Source organism: Heptranchias perlo, unplaced genomic scaffold (genome assembly GCF_035084215.1).
Source record: "Heptranchias perlo isolate sHepPer1 unplaced genomic scaffold, sHepPer1.hap1 HAP1_SCAFFOLD_56, whole genome shotgun sequence".
Lineage (NCBI taxonomy): Eukaryota > Metazoa > Chordata > Chondrichthyes > Hexanchiformes > Hexanchidae > Heptranchias > Heptranchias perlo.
Window position 1 is genome coordinate 6,517,067 of NW_027139581.1, and position 22,121 is coordinate 6,539,187.

At 48.8% G+C, this 22,121-nt stretch overlaps 1 protein-coding gene across 1 annotated transcript; it reads right to left on the reverse strand.

Moving 5' to 3' along the window:
- Positions 1–11,673: 11,673 nt before the first annotated feature.
- LOC137315802 (probable G-protein coupled receptor 139) lies at positions 11,674–16,113 on the reverse strand. The gene is made up of 2 exons (XM_067980284.1): positions 16,017–16,113; positions 11,674–12,572 (listed from the first exon to the last, which is right to left on the reverse strand). Exons 1-2 carry the CDS (start codon positions 16,111–16,113, stop codon positions 11,674–11,676), a joined length of 996 nt encoding a protein of 331 aa, XP_067836385.1.
- Positions 16,114–22,121: the final 6,008 nt, after the last annotated feature.

The following is a 22,121-nucleotide window of genomic DNA, read 5'->3' on the forward strand; positions in this document are numbered from 1 at the left end:
GCTGCGTTTCCGCTTGAACCGACGGGTCACTAACGGGAGGAAAGGGGGATAATGGAGGGGGGGTAGTGGAGGGGGGGTAATGGAGGGGGGGTAATGGAGGGGGGGTAATGGAGGGGGGATGATGCCGCCTGTTTTCTCTCGGGTCCTGGGCCCTACACTCGGTGTTTCTGGGCCCTGCGATCCCCGCCCTTTATTAGCCCGCTCTCTCCAGCTCTTCACCCTCCGCCACTCCCTCAGTCACCGCCCGCCCGCCGCGCAAGCTCAGCTCACACTGCCCGGGTGATCGACGGGAGCTCCGGGCCAATAGGAAGAGCGGGGGCGGGGCTGGAGGACCGAGCGGGCGGCGGGTCCTCCAACCAATGGGAGTGAGTGAGGGGCGGGACTTGCGGCACCGAGTGGGCGGGGCTGAGCCCGGATCTCCCTCATTGGCTGAAACTCTGCACCATTTTGAAACCTGATTGATCTCAAACTCCGGGAGAAAACTGGACCTTTCTGTTGTGGTTCAAACAGATGGAACCCTGTGGGGCGGAGCAAAGATTTCAACATTAGTTAGTAAAATGGATCAATTCAGGACAGAGAGCAGGGAGTAATGGGGGAATAACACAGTGTAATTAATAAATAAAAATAAAAAGAACACAATGTGGTTAGTGCTAACTGGTGGGAAAACATTCATCAGGCTTTTTTAAAGGGACAGTGACATGCATCAGGCTTTTTAAAAAGACGGTAACATTCATCAGGCTTTTTAAAGGGACAGAAACATGCATCAGGCTCTTTAAAAAGACGGTAACATTCATCAGGCTTTTTCAAGGGACAGTGACAGTCAACCGGCTTTTTAAACGGACGGTAACGTTTCTCCGGCTTTTTAAAAGGGGCAGTAACGTTCATCCGGCTTTTTAAAGAGACAGTACGCTGCATACAAAACACATCTGTAAACCAGAATGAAAGAGACAGGATCTTCCCCCTTATCCTTCTTTATTCCAATGACCTTCCCTCCATCATAAGGTCAGAAGTGGGGATGTTCGCTGATGATTGCACAGTGTTCAGTTCCATTCGCAACCCCTCAGATAAATGAAGCAATCCGAGCCCGCATGCAGCAAGACCTGGGCAATATCCAGGTTTGGGTTGATAAGGGGCAAGTAATATTCGCGCCAGACATGTGCCAGACAATGACAATCTCGAACAAGAGAGAGTCTAACCACCTCCCCTTCACATTCAACGGCATTACCATCGCCGAATCCCCCACCATCAACATCCTGGGGGAAACCATTGACCAGAAACTTAACTGGACCAGCCACATAAATACTAACCACCAGCCCGAACCACTAACCCCAATCCTCAATCCTGACCATCAGCCCGAACCACTAACCCCAATCCTCAATCCTACCCACCAGCCCGAACCACTGACCCCAATCCTCAATCCTGACCACAAGTTAGAGTGATGGAGCACGGAGTAGCAGCTATCGACGGAGTCTGGTTTCGACAGAGTCTATAATTGGGAATTTGATGAGTGAGGGGATTCAGTGCAGTAAGGAGTGAGGTGCATTTGATTAGTCAGGGGAGAGGAGCGGACCGAGAGCGGAGAGGAGCGGACCGAATGCGGAGAGGAGCGGACCGAGAGCGGAGAGGAGCGGACCGAGAGCGGAGAGGAGCGGACCGAGTGCGGAGAGGAGCGGACCGAGAGCGGAGAGGAGCGGACCGAGAGGGGAGAGGAGCGGACCGAGAGCGGAGAGGAGCGGACCGAGAGGGGAGAGGAGCGGACCGAGAGCGGAGAGGAGCGGACCGAGTGCGGGGAGGAGCGGACCGAGAGGGGAGAGGAGCGGACCGAGAGCGGGGAGGAGCGGACAGAGAGCGGAGAGGAGCGGACCGAGAGCGGAGAGGAGCGGACAGAGAGCGGAGAGGAGCGGACAGAGAGCGGAGAGGGGAGAGGAGTGGACCGAGAGCGTAGAAGAGCGGACCGAGAGGGGAGAGGAGCGGACAGAGAGCGGAGAGGAGCGGACCGAGAGCGGAGAGGAGCGGACCGAGAGCGGAGAGGAGCGGACCGAGAGGGGAGAGGAGTGGACCGAGAGGGGAGAGGAGCGGACCGAGAGGGGAGAGGAGTGGACCGAGAGGGGAGAGGAGCGGACAGAGAGCGTAGAAGAGCGGACCGAGAGGGGAGAGGAGCGGACAGAGAGCGGAGAGGAGCGGACCGAGAGCGGAGAGGAGCGGACCGAGAGCGGAGAGGAGCGGACCGAGAGCGGAGAGGAGCGGACCGAGAGGGGAGAGGAGTGGACCGAGAGGGGAGAGGAGCGGACCGAGAGGGGAGAGGAGTGGACCGAGAGGGGAGAGGAGCGGACCGAGAGCGGAGAGGAGTGGACCGAGAGGGGAGAGGAGCGGACCGAGAGGGGAGAGGAGTGGACCGAGAGGGGAGAGGAGTGGACCGAGAGGGGAGAGGAGCGGACCGAGAGCGGAGAGGAGCGGACAGAGAGCGGAGAGGAGCGGACCGAGAGCGGAGAGGAGCGGACCGAGAGCGGAGAGGAGCGGACCGAGAGCGGAGAGGAGCGGACCGAGAGGGGAGAGGAGCGGACCGAGAGCGGAGAGGAGCGGACCGAGAGCGGAGAGGAGCGGACCGAGAGCGGAGAGGAGCGGACCGAGAGCGGAGAGGAGCGGACCGAGAGGGGAGAGGAGCGGACCGAGAGCGGAGAGGAGCGGACCGAGAGCGGAGAGGAGCGGACCGAGAGGGGAGAGGAGCGGACCGAGAGCGGAGAGGAGCGGACAGAGAGCGGAGAGGAGTGGACCGAGAGCGGAGAGGAGCGGACCGAGAGGGGAGAGGAGCGGACCGAGAGGGGAGAGGAGCGGACAGAGAGCGGAGAGGAGCGGACCGAGAGCGGAGAGGAGCGGACAGAGAGGGGAGAGGGGAGAGGAATGGACCGAGAGGGGAGAGGAGCGGACCGAGAGCGGGGAGGAGCAGACCGAGAGGGGAGAGGAGCGGACCGAGAGGGGAGAGGAGCGGACCGAGAGGGGAGAGGAGCGGACCGAGAGCGGGGAGGAGCGGACAGAGAGCGGAGAGGAGTGGACCGAGAGCGGAGAGGAGTGGACCGAGAGCGGAGAGGAGCGGACCGAGTGCGGGGAGGAGCGGACCGAGAGGGGAGAGGAGCGGACCGAGAGGGGAGAGGAGTGGACCGAGAGCGGGGAGGAGCGGACAGAGAGCGGAGAGGAGCGGACCGAGAGCGGAGAGGAGCGGACAGAGAGCGGAGAGGAGCGGACAGAGAGCGGAGAGGGGAGAGGAGTGGACCGAGAGCGTAGAAGAGCGGACCGAGAGGGGAGAGGAGCGGACAGAGAGCGGAGAGGAGCGGACCGAGAGCGGAGAGGAGCAGACCGAGAGCGGAGAGGAGCGGACAGAGAGCGGAGAGGAGCGGACCGAGAGCGGAGAGGAGTGGACCGAGAGGGGAGAGGAGTGGACCGAGAGGGGAGAGGAGTGGACTGAGAGCGTAGAAGAGCGGACCGAGAGGGGAGAGGAGCGGACAGAGAGCGGAGAGGAGCGGACCGAGAGCGGAGAGGAGCGGACAGAGAGCGGAGAGGAGTGGACCGAGAGGGGAGAGGAGCGGACCGAGAGGGGAGAGGAGTGGACCGAGAGGGGAGAGGAGTGGACCGAGAGCGTAGAAGAGCGGACCGAGAGGGGAGAGGAGCGGACCGAGAGGGGAGAGGAGTGGACCGAGAGGGGAGAGGAGTGGACCGAGAGCGTAGAAGAGCGGACCGAGAGGGGAGAGGAGCGGACAGAGAGCGGAGAGGAGCGGACCGAGAGGGGAGAGGAGCGGACCGAGAGGGGAGAGGAGTGGACCGAGAGGGGAGAGGAGTGGACCGAGAGGGGAGAGGAGTGGACCGAGAGCGGAGAGGAGCGGACAGAGAGCGGAGAGGAGCGGACAGAGAGCGGAGAGGGGAGAGGAGTGGACCGAGAGGGGAGAGGAGTGGACCGAGAGCGTAGAAGAGCGGACCGAGAGGGGAGAGGAGTGGACCGAGAGGGGAGAGGAGCGGACCGAGAGCGGAAAGGAGCGGACAGAGAGCGGGGAGGAGCGGACAGAGAGCGGAGAGGGGAGAGGAGTGGACCGAGAGGGGAGAGGATTGGACCGAGAGCGGAGAAGAGCGGACCGAGAGCGGAGAGGAGCGGACCGAGAGCGGAGGGGAGCGGACCGAGAGGGGAGAGGAGCGGACCGAGAGCGGAGAAGAGCGGACCGAGAGCGGAGGGGAGCGGACCGACAGCGGAGAGAAGCGGACCGAGGGCGGAGAGTAGCGGACCGAGAGAGAAGGGAGCAGACCGAGAGCAGAGAGGGGCGGACCGAGAGCAGAGAGGAGCGTGCCGAGCGCAGAGAGGAGCGTGCCGAGAGGGGAGAGGAGCGGACCGAGAGCGGAGTGGAGCGGACCGAGAACGGAGAGGAGCGGACCGAGAGCGGAGTGGAGCGTACCGACAGCGGAGAGAAGCGGACCGAGAGCGGAGAGGAGCGGACCGAGAGCGGGGAGGAGCGGACCGATAGCGGGGAGGAGCGGACCGAGAGCAGGGAGCAGCGGATCGAGAGCCGAGAGGAGCGGACCGAGAGCAGAGAGGAGCGGACCGAGAGCGGAGTGGAGCGTGCCGAGCGCAGAGAGGAGCGGACCGAGAGCGGAGAGGAGCGGACCGAGAGCGGAGAGGGGCGGACCGATCGCGGGGAGGAGCGGATCGAGAGCCGAGAGGAGCGGACCGAGAGCGGAGAAGAGCGGACCGAGAGCGGAGAGGGGCGGACCGATAGCGGGGAGGAGCGGACCGAGAGCAGGGAGGAGCGGATCGAGAGCGGAGAGAAGCGGATCGAGTGCGGAGAGGAGCGGAGAGGAGCGGACCGAGAGCGGAGAGCAGAGCGGAGTGGAGTGGAGAGCGGAGCGGACCGAGAGCGGGTCACAGCAACAACAAAACCAAACTGTCGTGTGATGTCCCAGGTAAGACAGGTCGGTGGTTGGTGGTGAGTATCTCTTCTGTTTTCTTCATTCGTAGGACTGTGGGCTCAGGAACTTACAGCATAAAACTGCATTTAAAAAATGAACTTAATTTAATAAATTAAACAAGGCCAGTACTTGGTTCAACCTAAAAATAATTTGATGGGCATTGTAGTGATCAATTAAATAAATAAAATAGTTATGACAGGGCAGGAGATGTGTTGCAGCTGCAATATGTTGGAGCTACTGGACAGTTTTGTCCAGGGCGACTACATCTGCGGCAAGTATCTGCAGCTCGAGGATCTTCGGCTCCGAGTTGAGGAGCTGGAGTCCGAGATGCAGACATTGCGATGCATCAGGGAGGGAGAACGTTACCTGGACAGTTTGATCCAGGAGGCAGTCACGCCCCTTAGTCTCAATACTGTAGAATTGGCACGTGGTCAGGGACAGGTGGGTGTGACTGCGAGTGAGGCGGGTACGGGGATCCAGGAGGCAGCATTGCAGGAGCCTCAGCCTCTGCGCTTGTCCAATAGATACGAGGTTCTTGAAGGACGAGTGCAGGGACTGGAGGGAGGATGAGCAAGCTGGCCACGGCACCGTGGTTCAGGGGGCCATTCAAGTGGGGGGAGTAAAATGGAATGTGGTTGTCGTAGGCGACAGTACAGTGAGAGGGATAGACACTGTTCTCTGCAGCCAAGAGCGAGAGTCCCGAAGGCTGTGTTGCCTACCCGGTGCCAGGGTTAAGGACATCTCCTCAGGGCTGGAGAGAAACTTGGAGTGGGAGGGGGCGGATCAAGTTGTCGTGGTCCACGTAGGTATCAACGACATAGGTAGGACTAAGAAAGAGGTTCTGCTGAGGGAGTTTGAGCAGCGAGGGACCAAATTAAAAAGCAGAACCATAGAGGTGATAATCTCCGGATTATTACCTGAGCCACGAGCAAATTAACACAGGGTAAATCAGATCAGAGAGATGAATGTGTGGTTCAATGATTGGTGTGGGAGAAGTGGGTTTCCATTCATGGGGCAATGTCACCAGTACTGGGGAAAGAGGGAGCTGTTCCGTTGGGATGGTCTTCATCTGAACCATGCTGAGACCAGTGTCCTGGCAAAACGAATAATTAGGGCGGTAGAGAAGGCTTTAAACTAAATAGAGGGGCGGAGGACGCAGGTGAGGCGAAGTTTAGATTGATAAAGAGAAAATACAAGGAAGTAGTACAGGAAAGTGATGGGGGTAATGACAAACAGAGTGTGTCAGGAAGGGACAGACCGTACAACACGAGCAAATGGGACCGGGGTAGGAAAGAATGGTAAAAAGACAAAATTAAAGGTTCTTTTTCTGAATGCGAGCAGCATTCGTAATAAGATAGATGAATTGACGACACAAAGAGAAACAAATGGGTATGATCTCGTGGCCGTTACAGTGACGTGGTTGCAAGATGACCAAGGTTGGGAGCTCAATATTCAGGGTAATTTAACATTTCGGAAGGATAGGAAAAAAGGTAAAGGTGGTGGGGTAGCTCTGTTAATAAAGGATGAAATTGGTATAATAGTGAGAAATGATCTTGGCTCAGCAGATCAAGATGTCGAATCAATTTGGGTGGAGGTCAGAAATAGCAAGGGAAAGAAATCACTGGTGGGAGTAGTATATAGGCCCCCGAACAGTAGCTACACTGTAGGGCAAAATATAAATCAGGAAATCAGGGGGGCTTGTAAAGAAAAGGTAACGCAATAATCATGAGCGATTTTAACTTTCACTTAGATTGGACAAAACATATTGGAAAAAAATAGCCCTAAGGAGGAGTGCATAGAGTGTATTATGGACTGTTTCTTAGACCAATACGTCGAGGAACCAACCAGGGAACAGGCCATTTTGGATCTGGTAATGGGTAACAAAACAGGATTAATTAGTTATCTGAAAGTAAAGGAACCCTTGGGAAGCAGCGATCATAACATGACAGAATTTCACATCCAGTTTGAGAGCGAGGATCTTGGGTCTGAAACTATTGTATTAAACTTAATTAAGGGCAATTATAGAGGAATGAGGGTGGAACTGACTGAAGTGGACTGGGTGAACAGGTTAGATGGTATGATGGTGCATAAGCAGTGGCAAACATTTAAAGAGATATTTTATAACTCGCAACAACATATGTCCCTGTGAGGAGGAAAGTCTCCACAAAAAGGGTGAACCAACCATGCCTAAATAAGGAAGTAAAGGATGGTATCAGGTTAAAAGAAAAAGCATACAACATGGCAAAGATTACTGGTAAGCATGAAGACTGGGAAAAATTTAAAAACCAGCAAAGGATGACGAAAATAATAATACAGAGGGAGAAAATAAATGATGAGAGTAAACTAACAAAAAATATAAAAACTGACAGTAAAAACTTCGACAAGAAAATAAAAAGGAAGAGGGCAGCGAAAGTAAACATTGGTCCCTTAGAGGGTGAGACTGGGAGAATAATAATGGAAAACAAGGAAATGGCACAGAAATTGAACATATATTTTGTATCAGTCTTCACAGTAGAAGACACTAATAACCGAGAAATAATAATAGAAAATCAAGGGGCAAAGGGGAGTGAGGAACCTCAAACAATCACTATCACTGGAGAAAAAGTGCGTGGTAAACTAATGGGTCTAAAGGCTGACAAGTCCCCTGGACCTGATGGCTTTCATCCGAGTGTCTGAAAGGAAGTGGATATAGAGATAGTGGATGAATTGTTCGGAATTTTCCAGAATTCACTAGATTCTGGAAAGGTCTCAGCGGATTGGAAAACCGCAAACGTAACACCCCTATTCAAGAAGGGAGTGAGACAGAAAGCAGATAACTACAGACCAGTTAGCCGAACATCTGTTTTTGGGAAAATGCAAGAATCCATTATTAAGGAAGTAGTAGCAGGACATTTGGAGAATCAAACTACAGTCAAGGAGAGTCAACATGGTCTTATGAAGGGGAAGTGATGTCTGACAAATTTATTAAAGTTCTTTGAGGAAGTAACGGGCAGGGTGGATAAAGGGGAACCAATGGATGCAGTATATTTGGATTTCCAAAAAACATTAGATAAGGTGCCACATAAAAGGTTACTGCACAAGATAAGAGCTCATGGTGTTGGTGGTAATATACTGGCATGAATAGAAGATTGGCTAATAAACATAAAACAAAGAGTCGGGATAAAAGGGTCATTTTCAAAATTGCAATCTGTAACTAGTGGGGTGCCGCAGGGATCTGTGCTGGGGCCTCAACTATTTACAATATCTATCAATGACTTGGATGCAGGAACATAGTGTCTTGTGTCCAAATTTGATGATGATACAAAGATAGGTGGAAAAGCAAGTTGGGATGAGGACACAACGTGTCAGCCAAGGGATATTGACGGGTTAAGTGAATGGGCAAAAATTAGGCAGATGGAATATTAGGTGGGAAAATGTGAATTCATCCACTTTGGGAGAAATACTACAAATTGCTGCAGTAAAGAGGGATCTGGGTGTCCTCGTACATTAAACACAATAAGTCAACATACAGGTGCAGCAGGTAATCCGGAAGGCAAATTGAATATTGGCCTTTAATTCTAGGGGGATGGAGTATAAAAGCAGGGAAGTCATTCGACAACCTCACAGGGTGCTGGAGAGACCAGACCTGGAGCACAGCGTACAGTTCTGGTGCCCTTATTTTAGGAAGGACATACCTGCATTTGAGGCAGTTCAGAGAAGGTTAACTCGGTTGATTCCGGGCATGTAAGGGTTGCCTTTTGAGGAAAGATTGAACAGGTTGGGTCTATACTCATTGAAGTTTAGAAGAATGAGAGGAGATCTTATTGGAACATACAAGATTCTGAGGGACTCGATAGGGTAGATGCTGAGAGGATGTTACCCCTCATGGGGGAATCTAAAACGAGGGGGCATAGTCTCAGAATAAGGGTTCGACCATTTAAGATGGAAATGAGGATGAATTTCTTCTCCAAGAGGGTCTTGAATCTTTGGAATTCTTTACCCAAAAAGCTGTGGAGGCTGAGTCATTGAATAAATTCAAGGCTGAGTTAGACAATTTTTTCATCAGCAAGGGAGTTAAAGGATATGGGGAAAGGGCGGGAAAGTGGAGTTGAGGGAAAAATCCGATCAGCCATGATCTCATTGAATGGCGGAGCAGGCTCGAGGGGCCGAATGGCCTACTCCTGCTCCTGTCTCTCATGATCTTATCACCACTTTATACCCTGTACATCACCACTTTATACACTGTGCATCTCCACTTTATACCCTGTACATCACCACTTTATACCCTGTACATCACCACTTTATACCCTGTACATCACCACTTTATACCCTGTACATCACCACTTTATACCCGGTACATCACCACTTTATACCCTGTACATCACCACTTTATACACTGTGCATCTCCACTTTATACCCTGTACATCACCACTTTATACCCTGTACATCACCACTTTATACCCTGTACATCACCACTTTATACCCTGTACATCACCACTTTATACCCTGTACATCACCACATTATACCCTGTACATCACCACTTTATACCCTGTACATCCCCACTTTATACCATGTACATCACCACTTTATACCCTGTACATCACCACTTTATACACAGTGCATCTCCACTTTATACCCTGTACATCACCACTTTATACCCTGTACATCACCACTTTATACCCTGTACATCACCACTTTATACCCTGTACATCACCACTTTATACCCGGTACATCACCACTTTATACCCTGTACATCACCACTTTATACACTGTGCATCTCCACTTTATACCCTGTACATCACCACTTTATACCCTGTACATCACCACTTTATACCCTGTACATCACCACTTTATACCCTGTACATCACCACTTCACACTCTGTACATCACCACTTTATACCCGGTACATCACCACATTATACCCGGTACATCTCCACCTGATACCCGATACATCACCACTTTATTCCCTGTACATCAACGCATTGTTCAAATAGTTTTCAATTAAGTAGAGATGAAGCAGGAAATTATAAACCCATTCGTCTGTCATCAATTGTGGGGAAGTTAGTAGAATCTGTTATTCGGGACAGAGTGACTGAGCATCTGGAAAAATTGGAGCTGATCAGAGAGAGCAGCATGGATTTGTAAAGGGTAAGTCATGTCGAATGAACCCCTAGTTAAATTTTTTGAGGAGGTAATTAATGTGGTCGGCAATGGCGTGTCTCTGGATGTTATTTATATGGACTTTCAGAAGACGTTCGATAAGGTTCCACAAAGGAGTTTGTTAATAAAATCGAGAGTGCATGGAATTGGAGGCAATCTATTGGCTTGGACAGGGAATTGGTTCGGAGTTAGGAGACAGGGAGTAGGTTTAATGAGTCTGTAATCCAATCAGCAGGATGTGACTAGTGGTGTCCCCAGTGAACTGTACTGGGACCGCAGCTTTTCACTGTATTTATAAATGACTTGGATGAAGGAATATAGAAGCGTATATCTTAGTTTACTGACGACATCAAGTCAGGTAGCACAATAAATATTGTAGATGGGAGCAGATAGTTGCAAAGGGACATTGATAGATTAAGTGAATGGGCAAAACTGTGACAGATGGAGTTCAAAGTTGGAAAGTGTGAGGTCATCCGCTTTGGTCCGAAGAAAGATCAGGGTAATTTCTGAATGGCGAGAAGCTGGGAACTGTGGAAGTGCCGCGAGATTTTGGGGTCGAAGTACAGAAATCATTAAAAGCTGATGGACAGGTACAAAAACTAATTGAAAAGACTAATGGAACGTTGGGCCTGATCACAAAAGGCTGGAATACAAAAGGGTGGAAGTTATGTTGCAGTTGTACAGAGCTCTGGTCAGACCCCAGCTGGAGACTGCGTTCAGTTCTGGGCACCACATCTCAGGAAGGATATTTGGCCTCGGAGGGGGTGCAGCGCAGATTCACCAGAATGTTATCGGGGTTAAACGGTTAAATGATGAGGACAGGTTGCACAGACTAGGCTTGTATTCTCTTGAATATAGAAGATTAAGGGGTGATCTAATTGATGTTTAAGATGATTAAACGATTTGATAGGGTAGATGGAGAGAAACTATTTCTTCTGGTGGGCGAGTCCATCACAAGGGAGCATAATCTTAAAATGAGAGGTTCAGGGGTGATGTCAGGAAGCATTTCTTCACACAAAGGGTGTGGAAATCTGGAACCCTCTCCCCGAAAAGCTGTTGATGCCGGGGGTCAATAGAAAATTACAAAACTGAGATTGATAGATTTTTGTTGGGCGAGGGTATTAAGGGTTGCAAAACCAGGGGGTAAATGGAGTTGAGATACAGATCAGCCATGATCTAATTGAACGGAGGAATAGGCTCGAGGGGCTGATTGGCCGACTCCTGTTCCTCTGTTCCTAAGGAGACGTTAAATGATTATTAAAATATGATTCTCTGGTCCTCACACCACGGGCTGCATGTGTGCCCCGCCCGCCCGCTTTGTGTAAACACATGAAACAAGAGCCTGGCGGACGGGAGCTTCATACACCCGCCCCAGGCCGCACCAGAGGACTGAGCGGGGCTAAAAACCAGCAGGAATCAAGCGGGACTGAGCTCCGCGGACTTCCCCACCTCTACCGTCCCTGTTAGTCAGTAAATCAGGGCGGTGAAGGATGTAAACCGGCCTCACTGTGTTTGTATCACAGAGATGAGGGGATTGGGCAGAACACCAGACCAACACCTTGTAATGATGGAAAGTCTTCTCATTATTTAATGAATTTAATAATTACAGTAAAGGGATATTTCACCACATTCTTCAACTCCTCTCTGAATTTAGTCTGGGTCACGGCATAAATACACGTGTTGGTGCAGCAACTCAGGAGCTGGAGCATAAATCCCAGTTCTTGTACAAAATTAGGGAGATACACAGGAATAAAGTCTAACCCATATAATCGGTACCATACAAAATACAACAGAAACACCGCCCATAACAGGATAAAATTCCCCGATATAACAAACAGTAAAATTATGGATTTCCTTCTCTTCTCCATCTCTGGGTCACTGGGACTCTCCCCACTGCTGTGGGCCCGGAGTCTCCTGCGGACTCTGCTCGACACTAAAATGTGTCTGACGGTTAAAACATTGAGGAGCAGAATCAGAACAAATGGAACAAATGGGGTTACAACATAATGAAGGAATTGAATTACTGCCCACACCTGAGAGTAAATAACATCATTTGATACAAAACAAAACCAGGGATCATTACTAATCCAATATTGATCTCCATACATAAAGTACCAGAAAGTGTTCTTCACACAGAACAGCACACTCACTGTTCCCAGAACCACAGCCGCCGTTTTCTCGGTGCAATATTTTGTTTTCAGCTTCTGGCAACAAATGGCCACAAATCGATCAAAGGTGAAAGTGACCGTGAACCAGACAGAACAGTCTGTGGCTGCGTAAAGCAGGACGGCGTGGATATTACACACTTTAAAGGCCCAAATGAACTGAAACTGAGTCCAATAAAGAATAGGAATTTGCCTGAATATCAGATCAGTGATAACGACCAGTAGATCCGCCGCTGCCATGGACACCAGGTAACGAGTGACACATTTGGAGAGACCGCACCTTCCTCCAGACAGGATCACAATCGTCACTAAGTTCACTGTAAGGAAGAGAAAAACAGGGAATTCTACTTCAGACTGGGAGTAAAAGCAGCAGCCTGGTCGAATTCAGGGTGAAATGTTCAGCGTTATTATTGAATCCAGGGACAGAATCTAATTACTGGTGGAGTTGTGTTCGAAGATCAGCCATGATCTTATTGAATGGCGGAGCAGGCTCGAGGGGCCGGATGGTCTACTCCTGCCCCTATTTCTTATATTCTTATGTACTTTCCTTGCAACAGAACTTTCTGCTGCGGAGAGGGTTTGTTGTAAAGGACTGCCCCGGTGTAGAAGGAAACCAAAACCACCAGCAGGGCCCAACTCCAATCCAGGGCCTGTCGTGGGTCGGTAGTTGGAAGTTACAATGGCCTCAGTGACCTTGGGTTAGGAGATGAAGTAGAACGCCTACTAGACCGATTTAACCTAAGATCCTGGCCAGGGAGGGGGCTGGAATCAATAGCGAGGGAAAGGAATTTGTGATAGGGGCCGAAGACAATGGCTTCAATTTTCGCAATGTTTAAATGGACGAAATTTCTGCTGATCCAGGACTGGACGTTGGACAAGCAGTCTGAAAAATCAGAGGCAGTGAAGGGGCCGGGAGAGGCGGTGCTGAGGTACTGCTGGGTGTGAGTGTACACCTGGAATCTGACAGTGTGCTTTCGGAGGATGTCGCCGAGGGGAAGCTTGCATATGTGAAATAGGAGGATTGTTCCTTTGGGGACACCAGAGATAACGGTGCGGGGGTGGGAAGATATGCCGATCCAGGAGATTCTCTGAAGAAACCTTGAAGGTAAAGAATGGAACCAGGCGAGGGCAGTCCCACCCAGTTGGACAACGGACGAGAGGCGTTTGAGGTGGATGGTGTGATCACCCGTGTCAAAGGATGAAGATGGATAGTTTACCAATGTCAATCACATAGGATGTGATCTGTGACTTTGATTCGGCCCGATTCCGCGCTTTGCAGGGGCGGGAACCTGATTGGAGAGGTTACTGGTGCAGTTTCAGACAAGAAAGGCATGTATTTGGGAGGTGACAACAAGTTTCAGGAGAGGAAAGGGAGGTTGGAGACGGGGGCGGTAATTTGCAAGGACAGAGAGGTCATGGATGTTTTTTTTGAGGATGGGGTGATGACGGCAGATTTGAAAGGAAGTTGACAGGATCAGACAAAAGAGAACCGGGAAGGAAACAGTTAACTCTGCCCCTTTAGATATTACATTCGGACATTGTAAGTTTAAACTGCAAAGGCAGCAATGTGCAGAGACTTCGAGAAGCTTCGAACAGGCTTTTGGTTCTCAAAACAACTGATAGGAACCTCAACAAATAGCAACTTGGAAAAACAGTGCTGAGAGAGTTTGAAATCTTTGGGAGAGACAATTTAAGTTACTTACACCTGGTTTCACACGGGGAAAAGGCTGTTGGAGATTTCACACGGTGATTTCACTCGGTGGTTTCACACGGTGGTTTCACTCGGTGGGTTGACACGGTGGTTTCACACGGTGGAAAGGCCGCACCTGGGGTCACATTGTTTTGAGTGGCCCAGCCAACAGTCCATCATTAATGCAATAGTGGGTGAGTGGCCAAAATGGGACTTCTCTTCACTATTACTCACACCCCAACTGGCAAAATCATATAAAGATGGGACATCGTGGCAGACTCTTTAATGTCGTTGGAGGAACCTTAAGAAGCTTCGCCTGGAGGAAGGACGTCCAACAACAAAAGAAGAAAACTTCAAGAGAGAGAGAGAGCTGATCGCTGTTCTGCCTTGATGCTGAAATCCTTGGATTTAAGCTTGAATGTATTGTTTGATTTGTTTGATGCTTGTGAGAATTATGTAAATCATTAAATAATCACTTTGATTAACGAACCGACAACATACATCTTTGACTGATTATTGTCCAGGCCCTATAATCGTTTACAATATCAGCTAGCATGGGGATCAGGAAGGGAAGTTGGGTGGTCAGCAGTTCAGTGGGAAAAGGGCCGAGGGAGCAGCAGATTGGTTTCATGGTCAAGATGAGCTCGGAGAGGGCATGAGGGGAGATAGAAGAGAAACTGGAGAAAGATGTGGATTCAGGGCTGGGGGGCGGGGACCTTCGGGAAGTTTGGCTCGGTGGACGAGGGAAAGGGAGAGTAGCGGCAGAGGCAGCTGAATGAACGGTGTCAATCTTAGTGACAAAGAAATCCATGAGCTCCTCGCACTTGAAGGAAGTGAGGGTGGAGGGGGCAGGGAAGAGGGGTTGAAGAAGACGGTTTGTAGTGAAGAGAAGCCGGGGTCATCTTCGCATTCCCGGGTGATCCTGGAATAGTGAGGAGTTTTAACAGAGGAGAGCAGGTTCCGATAGTGCTTGATGAGGTCCAGCGAGATCTGGCGATTAATGGCTTATCCAGACGTGCGCCATAAGTGTTCAAATCTGCGTCCCTTGGACCTGAAGGAGCAACGATGGAAGTCGTGCCAAGGAAAACGAACAGGGTGAGAGAGAGTAAGGGGTTTACTGGGGAAAAGTGTATGAAAGGTGGAGGTGAAGGTGAGATTGAGCAGATCAGTCGATGCAGAAGTATCGTGGCGAATGGAGGGTCAAAGGTGAAACAGTTGGGAATTTCAAAGTGATTTGAACGAATGGGATTAAATCAAAACCAAAGGAAATAAATCAATTCAAACATAACTGAATAAACAACAACAATTTGCATTTATATAGCGCCTTTAACATAGTAAAACATCCCAATGCGCATCGACAGTAGATGTTAGATAGTCCATGTGGACATCACTGAGATCTCCTGTAATGTGGCCCACGGGAACGGGACGAAATGAAAACAGTGGAAATAAATCAACTCAAACATAACTGAATAAACAATTTACTGGAATATATATTATAGTTTAAAGCCTGTCCTGACCATCCACCACCAGTGACCATAAGGCAGAGCGGGAGATGGTTGAAAGTAAGACAGCTGCCTGAAGCTGAATCATTGTTGGATGTTGTCCAATATTTCAGAGTGTATTGGTGATCTGACTGTCAGCGCTGGTTTCCACAGATCAGTGTCATTAACTGTAACCAGCAGACCTTAAAACTCCTGTTACCTGTGAACACATATTTCTGATCCGATACTAGGGTTCAGTGCAGAGAGCAGAGGGCAAGCTGTTCAATAAAGAGAATCGTCCACCAACCTTCCTTGTTTACAGCCAACAGTCAAATTAGCAGTTGAATCCTATAAAAATGACGATCAGTTGAAGAAAGTAATGAAAAGTAATGAAAAGGACAGACTGTTCATTGGACTGGGACCAGTGAATCGGCAACTGTTCACATGTTACATGAAGGAAACAAGGCGCATTACCAGACACTGAACAAGAGGCTTACAGTGAATACAATTAATAACCGGGTCTAAAGGACAGGGACAGTAAATACAGTTAAATATGGTTGACAGAATTAATTGCTGAAATAATGACTTACCAGGAACACCAACAGCAGCGAGGAGCGGATAGTAAATCTTTTGTACATCATAAAGTGCCCACAGGATCCGAAGCTCAGTTGGAATATACCAGAACATTCTTTCATTATCTCTGAGATCCAATGATCACTGTTTGACCTGGAGGCAAAGCTGCATCAAACACTCTGATGTGGCGCTTTGAAAACAGTCCCTATTTATATCTTGGGGGAACTCTCCAGTGAGACAATTAAACGACACACTGACTGACATTAATTACAGTCACTGAACAAACAGGTCACGTTAACCCCTTAACACCATCACTCTATATTGTCAATTATAGGTAAACAAGCATTTTACTGAAATGAAGTGATGGTACCGATAATTCTAAATATTACTTCAAAAAAAATCGTGACGGAAGAAAATATGAATCCCGCAGTCTTACAGTACTGATGTGAAGAGAGAGCAGCTTTACTGACAGAGTTCAGATTAATTCTGTGATATGGATTCAGCCGGCAATTTCAGAATTTTTCAAATCAGTTTCTGGGTTGGACTTAACAAATGTGCGAAAGACAAAAAAGGATGGATTGAAGCAGATCAAGTAATGGCCAGTAAGGATACACGGGGGTTTATCATACAATGGTCAGTAAGGGTACATGGGGGCTGATAATACAATAGTCAGTGAGGATACATGGGGGCTGATAATACAATGGTCAGAAAGGATACATGGGAGCTGATAATACAATGGTCAGTAAGGATGCACGGGGGGTTATAATAAAATGGTCAGTAAGGGTATGTGGGGGCTGATAATACAATAGTCAGTAAGGATACATGGGGTCTGATAATACAATGGTCAGTCAGGATAAATGGTGGCTGATAATATAATGGTCATTAAGGATACACGGGGACTGATAATACAATGGTCAGTAAGGATAAATGGGGGCTGATAATATAATGGTCAGTAAGAAAACATGGGCGCTGATAATACAATAGTCAGCAAGTATACATGGGGTCTGATAATACAATGGACAGTAAAGACATATGGGGGCTGATAATACAATGGTCTGTCAGGATAAATGGGGGCTGATAAAATAATGGTCATTAAGGATACATGGGGGCTGATAATACAATGGTCAGTAAGGATACATGGAGGCTGATAATACAATGGTCAGTAAGGATACACGGGGGGTTATAATACAATGGTCAGTACGCGTACATGGGGGCTGATAAAATAATGGTCATTAAGGATACATGGGGGCTGATCATCCAATGGTCAATAAGATACATGCGGGCTGATAATTCAATGATCAGTAAGGATAAATGGGGGCTGATAATACAATGGTCAGTAAGGGTACATGGTGTCTGATAAGGTAATGGTCAGTCAGGATAAATGGGGCTGATAATACAATGGGAGGTACGGATAAATGAGCGATGATAATACAATGGTCATTAAGGAAACACGGCGTCTGAGTTTACAATTGTCAGTATGGATACAGGAGAATGATAATACAATGGTCAGTTAGCATACACGGGGCTGATTATTCAATGGTCAGAAAGGATGCAGGTGGATGATAATGCAATGGTCTTCAAAGATACATGGCTCTGATAATGGAATGGTGAGTAAGGACACAAGAGGATGATAATACAACGGTAACTAAGGACACCGAAGGATGATAATAGAATGGTCAGTAAGGATACCGGAGGATTATAATAGAATGGTCAGTTAGGATACATTGGGGCTGATAATACTCTGGTCAGTAAAAATACAGTAAGCTGAGAATACAATTGTCAGTGAGGATACATTGGGTCTGATAATACAATGGTCAGTCACGATACATAAGGGCTGATAATACAATGGTCAGAAAGGATACAAGGCGGCTGATTAAACAATGAGTAAAAGGGCAGTCAAAGGAAGCGTGCGACTGATTTGGGACAAAAAAGATCTTCTTGTGGAGACAGTGGGCAAGGCTGAGGTACTAAATGAATGCTTCGCATCAGTCTTCAAGAAAGAAGAGGATGCTGCCACTTTCACAGTAAAGGAGGTGGTCGTAGCGATATCAGATAGGGCAAAAATAGGCAAAGATGAGGTACTTGAAAGGTTGGCAGCTCTCAAAATAGAAATATCACCCGATCCAAACTAGATCCATCCTATGTGACTGAGGAAAGTAAGGGTAGGAATTGCAGAGGCTCTGGCCACAATCTTCCAATCCTCCTCAGATACGGGGCAATATCAGATTATTGGAGGAATGCAAATTCCATACCCCTGTTCAATAAAGGGGCGAGTGATAAACCCGGGAATTACAGGTCTATCAGCCTAACGTCAGTGGAGGGGAAACTTTTAGAGACAATAATCCTGGACAAAATTAATTTGCACTTTGAAAAGAATGGGCTAATAAGTGAATGTCAGAACGGATTTGTCAACGGAAAATCGCGTTTGACTAACTTGATTGAGTTCTTTGATGAAGTAATGGAGAGGGTTGATAAGGGCAGCGGGGTTGATGTTGTGTACATGGACTTTCAAAAGGCATTTCATGAAGTACCACATAATAGACTTGTTAGGAAAATTAAAGCACATTGGATTAAAGGGACAGTGGCAGCGTGGATAAAATATTGGCTTCGGGTCAGAAAGCAGGGAGCAGTGGTGAACGGTTGTTTTGCAGGCTGGAGGGAAGTATACAGTGGTGTTCCTCAGGGGTTGGTGTTAGGACCATTGCTCTATGTGATACACATTAATGGCCTGGACTTCGGTACACAGGGTATAATTTCAAAGTTTGCAAATGATACGTAACTCAGGAATGCAAGAAACAATGTGGAGGATAGTAACAGATTTCAGGAGGACATGGATAGACTGGTAAAATGGGCAGACACATGGCAGATGAAATTTAATGCAGAGAATGTGAAGTGATACATTTTGTAAGGAAGAATGAGGAGAGGTAATATAATCTAAATGGTACAATTTTAAACTGGGTACCGGAACAGAGAGACCTGGGGAGTTATGCACACAAATGTTTCAAGTTGGCAGGGCAAGTTGAAAAGGCTGTTGAAAAAGCACATGGGATCCTGGGCTTTATTAACAGAGGCATAGAGTACAAAAGCAAAGAAGTTATGCTGAACATTTATAAAACACTGGTTTGGCCTCAGCTGGACAATTGGGTTCAGTTATGTGCACCACACAGGAAGAAGGATGTGAAGGCCTTAGAGAGGGTGCAGAAGAGATTTACTAAAATGGTACCAGGGATGAGGGACTTCAGTTGTGTGGAAAGACTGGAGAAGCTGGGATTGTTCTCCTTCGAGCCGAGAAGGTTAAGAGGAGATTTGATAGAGGTATTCAAAATCATGATCAGTTTTGATAGAGTAAACAAGGAGAACCTGTTTCCATTGGCAGATGGGTAGGTGACGAGAGGGCACAGATTTAAGGTGATTGGCAAAAGAGCCAGAGGCGACATGAAGAAACATTGATTTAATGCAGATATTTGTAATAATGTGGAATGCACGGCCTGAAAGGATGGTGAAAGCAGATTGAATAGTAACTCTCAAAAGTGAATTGGATAAATACTGGAAAAGAAAAAAAATTACAGGCTCGAGGGGCTGAATGGCCTCCTCATGTTCCCATGTTCCGAAGCTCACTCCACTTACCCATGATGAATGTCATAGCCATATTATCATTGTTTAATGTTAAAACCCAGATAGAACCACAGTTATTTTCCAACAATGGAAACTTATTTTAACCCTGGCGAATGGTTTCCCTCTTGAACGAACGATTGTCTTTGAAATGGGACACACACTGACCGCCCATTATTCTCCCATCATTGGTCACCGCCCACCAGCCGCCCTCCTGTGTCCACGAAGATGAGTCTGACGGACAGATTAATCCCATTTTAAATGATCTTCCTCCACATTTACCAGGAATACAAGTGTCTGCCGCCTTCCACAAAGAGGCGTGAGGCATTGTCTGTGACTCCGTGCAGCAGCCTCGATGAGAAGTTCAAACCAAAGGGAAGTAAGTCTGAAACTGCAGATAAATCCTTGTGACTGTGTTGCCTGGATTTCCGTCGCATTCACCAAACACCTGGGTTCGGGTAAAGATACATTGATCGCCTATTCCTCTATTACCCGGACATTCTTGAGGCTAAGATCCTGCCCAGGTTTGGCTGCTCCCTGGGGAGCTCCTTTGCTCGGTAACTCTATCCTTGGTCATCCGTTGCCATCCTTTGCCCTTTCTCCCCCAGTCTCCCCTCTTCCACTGTTTAAGTTCCTTTGGCTCCAATAGTGGGTGCATTTTAGCCCGAACTACAAGTTCAAGCTGCAAGTTTAAAGTTACCTGGGCCCACTGCCCATCCCCCGACCATGCCTGCTCTTTGTTTTCATCAGTGAACGCTGGATCTTTGCTCAAATTTGGATTCCAAATTCCTGAACTTCTCTGCTGTCAAGACGACGCTTCTCCACTGGACTACACTGCAAGACTCAGCTGCTGTGACTCTGATCTGCTATTCAGTTGCTTAAGTTTTCATGTAACTTTGTCTGGCCCACAGCCCAACCCCCACCACTGCTGCTGTCTGCTGAGCTGATGACTGTCCAATTGGTCCTACTGGTTTTTCAGTTTTATTTTACTGAAGTGAGGGTTCCTGCCCAGAAATTCACTCTCCTGGGCCGTCGTCCATCTCTCCACCGCTTCTGGATCTTACAATGACCTCCAACTTCGACACCGTTTTTCTGCCCCGCGATCGATTCTGCACACATCCGGGCTCTTCATTCTCACGGAAATACCTCCAGCAGTGCGTTCTCTGATACTTCAAACAGCTTCTGGATTCTCTCTCCCTCCGCTCCTGTCTCCGAACCAGGACATCAGTTCGTTGATGCTCCAAGCTGACTCCACCCTATCTACGTCATCTTTATCCCACCACGGGACTTCTAACTATAACTTTGTTCTCCCTCCGATTGTCTCCTCTATTTCCTGTTTATTACCAGGACATTTCTATCCCAATCTTGCTCTCTAACCGCGCCTATATAACATGAGTTTCCCTGTGTCCATTCACGTGTGTGTTTTTGCTGCCGCTTCAGACTCGAGCCCATCGCTTCTATTCCCCCTTTTTTTTCTTTTCTCTTTACCCCTCCTAGGCCTCTTCCTCCTGTCGTCATGCCTCCTTTCATTTCTGCCCTCTCGGGTACTCTGCCCCCCAATCCCTATCCCAACCCTTCATCACTCCTCCACCTTCCTACTCTCCTACCGCCATCCCAGGCTTAACTCCCTCTTAGATAATCCCACAGCTTCCTTCTGTGCCTCTCTTGACATCCTCTGAAGGGCCCATTGAGACACTCGTCGCTACCTCCTTATGAGCAGCAACCCCAACTGCCCCTTCCGACTCTCTCACCGACCTTCCAACCCAACGTATCCGCTGCGGGCTAACCTTCCTGTCCCACTCACCCCTCGCAGCGCTGACACTGTCGATTCTCCCAGCGGATCAGCTATCGCCGCCCCTCTCCGCTTCTCCCTCCAGAATGCCCGTTCACTTGTGATCAAAGCCCTTGCCATCCATGATCTTAATGTGGATGATTGCATCGATATCACGGCCTTGACAGAAACCTGGCTGACGGGTGATGACACCTTCCCCCTTCCTTAAGCCTGACGCCTGGTTATATCTATCACTTGACCCGCCCAGACCGCCGCGGTGGCGGTGTGCATCTGATCACCAAATCACTCCAATGTCTGACCCCCTACTCCTCTGGCACCTTCTCCTCCTTTGAGCATCTCAGCCTGTTCCGCTCCTCTCACCTCTCCGAAAAAATCCTCGTTCTCTGCAGCCACCCAAATCCCACGCCACGTTTCTCACCGAGATATCTTCACTGCTTCCCTCCCTCAACCTCTGCACCGAGCGACTTCTCATCCTCGGTGATTTCAATCTCCATCTCAACTCATCATTCTCTCTCTTCTCTGAGTTCACTGCCCTCCTATCCTCCCTTAATCTCTCATATGAACATACGAACTGGGAATTCATGAGGTGCTGTGGGCCGTCAGCAGCAGCAGCAGAATTGTATCCCAGCACAATCTGTAACCTCATGGCGCGGCATATTCGTCACTCGTATGAGGCCATTCGGCCCCTCGAGCCTGCTCTGCCATTTGATAAGATCAT

Bases quoted from the DNA above. Each gene is read 5' to 3' on its own strand.
- LOC137315802 (XM_067980284.1), bottom strand. From the start codon at position 16,113: ATGTTCTGGTATATTCCAACTGAGCTTCGGATCCTGTGGGCACTTTAT. The intron at 12,573-16,016 runs GTAAGTCATTAT...TCTTCCTTACAG, and splicing joins CGCTGCTGTTGGTGTTCCTG to TGAACTTAGTGACGATTGTG.